General features: G+C 45.4%; 1 protein-coding gene across 16 annotated transcripts in view; it reads left to right on the top strand.

The window, feature by feature from the left end:
* The window catches only part of HMBOX1 (homeobox containing 1), a 195,810-nt gene extending 190,566 nt beyond the window's left edge, over positions 1-5,244 (top strand). For 7 of the 16 annotated variants that reach the window (XM_045165007.1, XM_045165003.1, XM_045165006.1 and 4 more), the window contains one exon: positions 1,005-5,244. In XM_045165007.1, coding sequence (XP_045020942.1) covers positions 1,005-1,142 — 138 coding nt within the window. In that variant the 3' untranslated portion in view covers positions 1,143-5,244. Of the gene's footprint in view, positions 1-241; positions 574-1,004 lie in introns of those variants that run through there. The other 9 variants (XM_045165013.1, XM_045165012.1, XM_045165011.1 and 6 more) reach the window with 5 other exon arrangements.
* The last annotated feature ends 1,012 nt before the right edge of the window (positions 5,245-6,256 follow it).

Below are 6,256 nucleotides of genomic sequence, written 5' to 3'. Positions count from 1 at the left end.
TGATCCCTGTTTAAACCAAAGAGCAGCCTGTGAGAATGAACAGTGCTGCCTATACTTCCCAAGGCTTCCCCCACACACCTCCCCCCACCAAGGACCCCCAGTCAGAGCTGCACATTTCACTCTAGAGAATGTTCTGGGAGTCTAAGCAGAAATATCCTTGTTAGTTTACCAGTGTAGATGGATCATTTCCATCCTTTTTCCAGAGGCCCTAAGGGCAGCACATACCATGCTTTTTTCCCAGGAAGGGACTTGCCCTTCCCAAAGCTTTCTGCTGTAGAGTCCCCTGAAGATGACAGGTGAGAAACTTCCACCTTATTTGTAACACCGCCTTCAGTGCCTGATGAACACCCTCCAGTGCAGCTTCCTTTACAGCTGTATTTATCACACAGCGATGTGGAAGGCAGGCTTCACATCTTCCAAGTAAGACACCTGCGCTTCCCTCCCCCAGCTCCCCTTACAGCCGGAGTGCGTAGCCACTTCCGACAGTTACCCTTCTCTCCTGTTGTAACTGAGAATTTGGAGTTTTAGGAGGGTTTTGGCTTATTTTCTACTAAAATGCATTTTTATCCGTAAGGTGTTGGTATCTGTAATTTTGTCTGGTTCTCTCAACTGAGTGGAGACATCCTGTGAATCGTAATAATGTGTAAGAGCGCCCATCCAGGATGTAAGCTCACTAGTGTAGCCTGCAATCACTAGTGCCATGGTGGTTGCACGCCTGGAATGGTCCAGGTTTGATCGTCATCCCAGCAGTCTTTCTGACAGAAGGAAAAATTCTCAGCCAAAAAAAACACTTTAGTGCTTTTTATCTGCTGAACCATCGAAATGCCAACCAGTAGTCTCTGGACCTGTATCCATTCAGTGTCTACTTAAATACATTTCACCTCTACCCCGTCATGACCCCTCCCACAAATGTTCTGCTCCCCCTTGCCCCAGCATGCTTTTCTGTGAGCTGGAGGGTCTCCCCAGGCCCCAGTAACATCTGCTTCTCCCTTCTGCGCGTCTAGGACGACAGCACTAGCCATAGCGACCACCAGGACCCCATCTCGTTAGCTGTGGAGATGGCGGCAGTCAACCACACTATCTTGGCACTGGCCCGACAAGGAGCCAACGAAATCAAGACAGAGGCCCTGGATGACGACTGACGAGGGAGGGCTGAACGCAAGAAGTTAACTTAGTTTAGATGTAGCACCTTAGCAGACTTTCCTCGGTCCTTAACATGTGTTCTTACAGTATAACTTGCAGTTTCTTGTATGTCAGTTAGCCCTTAGGGTCTTGTTCTGTGAAGATGGCATGGTGCCCTCAGCCTTTGCATATACTCTCTCAGTATTAATTCCCAGTAACTAATAACCAACCAACCAACCAAACTTCCCTCTCCCAGCCCCCGAGGCTAGAAAATCTTGCTGCTCTGTCTTAGCATTTCAAGAAAGTGCTTCCAGGTATTTAGCTAGCCCTCAGTTCTCAAATAGTAGGCTCCGTGTCAAACCTTGGGTACCTTTCGATTCCTGTAACACTAGTCTCTACCCCTCTTCCTTCCCCAAGACTGGTAGGATGCAAGCTGAGGTAGTGTGGCCAAGATTGACAGACGGCATTTGGGGAGTGTCCGCAGAGTAAAAGGAACACTAGAAACCCCCCCTCCACGTGGGAATAATTGATTTCCAGCTGCAATAAGCCGTGCCTCATAATAGTCACACCGTGGCTAGATTATACTTCTTTGGGTGCTGTGCTAAGAATGTCAGTGGAAAAACTCGATCTCAGATTTTGGTTGATGTTAACATGCCTGACACAGACATCCTTTCCTCTCACAAGCTGTGTGACTGAGTAGATAAAATACTGCCTTCTGCCTTTGGGACCATGATTAAACAGAAAAATGACAACAAAAAAAAAAGTTAAAAACCCACAAAACCCAGCTTGAGAGCATTGGGAAAAACCATGAGCCGAAGGTGTAATAATGGTGGATGTTATTAGAACCACTATACAGTGCGTGGCACAGGCACGCCCACCGGGAAGGTGCCGGAAGTCACCGCGGAAGCGGCTCTGCCTCCTGTCTGTGTCTCCTTTCCTTGCTACCAAAAACACAGAAAGGTGACTCGAGGATGGAGCTAAGGCCAAAAGTAAGTGAACGAACTTCCAGTCCCTGTAGCCATTAAACTGAAGCCCCTCAACATGAGAGGCTGGTAGAGGACTCTAGTGGGATTATGCCTGCTGACTGTCACAAGCGCAAATGCTTTCCTAAATAGGAGCAGAAAAAAGCAGGGGACATTTGCAACTTCCGTGGCGGGTCTGCGAGATGTGACTTGCTTAGGTGTTCTCTTTACTCTGTCCTTGTAGAGGTGTGAAAAGCTATATTGCTACAGGCAATTTATTTAATAATTGGAAGCCATATTGATAATGGATGTGGTAATATTTGTAAAGTTTAATCTACTTTAAGCAGCAGTAACTAATGGAATTTTTTTCCTTGATCACATATGTAGCACTTTTGTTACTTTTTAAAGATATTTATATTTGATAAATCTTTTTTTCATTTTGAGAACTCAAAATACCAAACAGTGAACTTGGTTAGAAAAGTCACCCTGTGATCACCTTGTCATCCAGTAGCGAAATGATGAACTACTCATGCATCCAAGAATATTACATCTGCCAGCCTCGTATGAAAATGATCTCTTGGCATCTCGATTAAAGGACACAGTGTCACGGTGCGTAAGAGGAACAGCTTCCAGTGTAGGCTGCGTCTGAAAGAGGCACGGCCGCTCTGTATTTCCTGCCTCACTCCACCTCTGTGAACGACAAAACCTTGTTTAAAGGGGTATATGCAGAGGGCTGGCTCTTAAGCAAGGTTTCGTCTGTCTGTCCGTCACCTGAAAATGATTTGTAAGATTGAAGGAGGGGGTATTTCCTGACCTCTTCACCCTTCCTCACCCACCAAATGTTTTCAACTTAAAACCATTGAGAGAGAGAGAGAATGACTGGCCTTCCTGTTTTCCCTTCCTCGTCAGTGAGATTCTGAGTATCCGCCAGCTTCCGGCTGGTCTTGCTCCACCTAAGGCACCTGCTGATGCGCTCGCCTCCGTGTCTGTCCATCCTGCTTATGTCAGTGTGAGGAGGCCTTTGGGAGGCATGGAGGTGCTGCCTCTGTGGGTCCGTGACTTTATAGAGCTACAGGCAGGACCTGCTCTTGTTCTAGGATTTCAGGGGGAAAATGTATATATTTTTTTCCAGCTTCCCAGAATTGAAGTAAAGTGGAGTAGTCTTTTTCTGTTTCACTGTATTACTTGAACCAACAAATTCAAGAGTAGCATTTGTTGTTCTCAGGAATGACCCGCCCTCCCCCACCCCCCACATTCATCTTCTTTCTTGGTGTGTTTGACTTTTTATTGCAATTAGACTGTGTTAGCTTTCTTTCCTTTGATATTATTTAGAAAAAAATGTATCTATCTTTCCATCTCGGTGGAATTTTTGTCTACTTACTTTCAGTTAAATCAGAAAGAAAAGGAGAGAGAAAAATATACTGTCTGACAAGCTGCATCCATGATTTATTGTAAGGAGATTATTATAATTGATAGCTTCTTTATGATGGGATTGCTAGTATCATCTGTTCTTGCTGGTTCCTTTTAAAGAAGCAGACTCAAACTATAAAGGCAGCTGCAGTTTCTAAAGAAACAGAGTGATTTCCAGAGAAGAGCCAAAAGGTTTCAGTGTTTTAAGACCTTTCAGGAAGGAAAGAAAGCTTCAGAGAATAAAGGTGAGTATCTGTGAAGGGAGTACCAGGTGCTACCCAGAAATCTGGAAAAAGTGAAAGAATGTGTTTGCCAGGCAGGGTAGCAGCTCCTTGGGTTCAGTAGGAGCAAGAGGAAGAAGCCTTCACCCCTTTCATTAAAGACAGCTGCCGGTCTGCTCTTAACTGCCACTGCCATATGTTTAACTTCAGCTTTCTCACCAAGAGTGAAAATTTAGTTCTTTGGGTCTTCAGTTTAAATCTACTACAGGCTTTTGGTCATCAGCTTGAACTCCGCTGTCTTCTCCGGGCTACCTTAGTTCTTACCATGTGTGTGGAGTTGCCACTAATGAGTAATATCTTTGGGGAGTAAATTTTTTTCTTCAGCTTTTTCAGGTTTAAAGGGTGGTATTAAAATAGAAACCCTAAGTTGCTCTCTGAAGGGAAGATAGACTCTTTGAAAACAATTCCACTGTGTGCTTGTGGCTTTTCTGTCCTCTTTTCTCACTTCCTGCTGTACATTTTTCAGGCCCCAGAGGACTGTTTCAGGGGCTGCTGCTTCCCAGGTGAGGAACCCTTGCAAGCAGTTCCAGGTAACTTATTTTTTTTTTAAGACACTTTCATTGAATTACTGCAGTCACATGCGTAAACTTCCTCCCCTTCTTAAAACAGAGCCTTACAGAGGGAGCTTTTAAAGGTGGACCATCCTAATGCCATTTTTGCATTAAATGAGAACCTTAACACCAGATGAAGGCCAGTCGGTACCAAATAAACAGTGTGGCTTATTTCAGAAGGGTTTGTAAGGCTGGAGTAAAGCTTAGGGCAGTTTTCTTCATAAATCTCGGTCCTCTGAGTGTTAGCTTTGAGTATTAGAGGAGTGTGGTTAGCTTCTTCCCACCTTCGGGGTCTGTAAAGTTCCCACAGTCTGGTGTTTGGCAGGGTAGATCTTCCCCACATCCCCATTGTCCTTCACAGGAAGACCACTTAAGTCCAATCGAGGAGATGGGAGAGTCCGTACCCAGGCCTATAGGGTTGCAGCAGTCTGTGACCAGCAGCTCCTCTATCCAGATGTCCAGGTATGTCTTTACCTCAAAAGGGACAACTCATGAAGAGCTAGCGACAGAGTTGTTTCAATTCTCCCTGTTTGGCCTTTGTACAATTTCAACTAGCAGGTATAAGAAAATCGTCTTTCATTTCATCAGAAATCTACAGGCACATCCTCTCTGTCTGTGGTTAACTCCTCTTCTCTTTGGGCTCCAAACCAAGGCCTCCTCTTGAGCTGACTTCCTGCTGGAATTTTCTCATCTTCTGCAGCAGGCAGAGTAGGGGGTGTGGTCCATCTCGTCACACAGGAGTGTTTACTCCTTCCTGTCTTGCGGCTCTCCTGTTTGACTAGCTACTTATTCCAGTGACCAGCCATTCTCTCTGCCCACCCAGTGGGAATAATCCCTTTTTTCATAAATGAGCCCCGACCCCCGTCCTAAAAATGTGAATATCAAGTCCTTCTCTCTCTTTGGTCTTAAGAACAATTTGGGTAGAAGCAGTCTTCCCATGCAACTATGGCTCTGCCTTTTTGAATTGCTTTTTCTTTTTGTTGTTGTCAGAGAACCACCAGATTTTTTTCCCCAGTGAGTCTCAACAGATTCTTAGGCAATAATTTCTCTTATTGATGACTTTGTGCACAGTCGTGTGCACTCTGCATTGAATAGCCTGACCCTCTACTTGTGCATTGGTTTTCTGTGCTAGCCTGTCTGTGATTTGAATCTTAGGTCAGAGTGCTGATAGAGCTTGTCATTTTGTTGTTGTGATTACACCAGTGTTTTACTACTGTATTCATTGGGCTGCGTTGAGACCAGCCAAATCCATTTATAGCTTTACTGAGCCGCATTTGTTTGTCAGGATTTCCCAAGTGAAAGTTGGGCGCACTGACCAGCTCCTGCTGGTGGTATCTGTTTAGGGGTGGGATGCGGGGTGGGGGGAGGAGTTACAGAAAACATTCCTTTTTGTGTGTTCTCTAAATAACAAGGGTGTTTACTCAGGATTTGGGGATCAGTTGTTCAGTTCAGTCGCTCAGTCGTGTCCGACTCTGTGACCCCATGAATTGCAGCACGCCAGGCCTCCCTGTCCAACACCAACTCCTGGAGTTCACTCAGACTCATGTCCATCGAGTCATTGATGCCATCCAGCCATCTCATCCTCTGTCGTCCCCTTCTCCTCCTGCCCCCAATCCCTCCCAGCATCAGAGTCTTTTCCAATGAGTCAACTCTTCGCATGAGGTGGCCAAAGTACTGGAGTTTCAGCTTTAGCAGCATTCCTTCCAAAGAAATCCCAGGGCTGATCTCCTTCAGAATGGACTGGTTGGATTTCCTTGCAGTCCAAGGGACTCTCAAGAGTCTTCTCCAACACCACAGTTCAAAAGCATCAATTCATCAGCACTCAGCCTTCTTCAGAGTCCAACTCTCACATCCATACATGACCACAGGAAAAACCATAGCCTTGACTAGACAGACCTTTGTTGGCAAAGTAATGTCTCTGCTTTTCAAT

Source organism: Bubalus bubalis, chromosome 3, assembly GCF_019923935.1.
Source record: "Bubalus bubalis isolate 160015118507 breed Murrah chromosome 3, NDDB_SH_1, whole genome shotgun sequence".
NCBI classification, from domain to species: Eukaryota; Metazoa; Chordata; class Mammalia; order Artiodactyla; family Bovidae; genus Bubalus; species Bubalus bubalis.
Note: the sequence above shows the minus strand (reverse complement) of the source record. Positions and strands in the feature narration are given on the sequence as shown.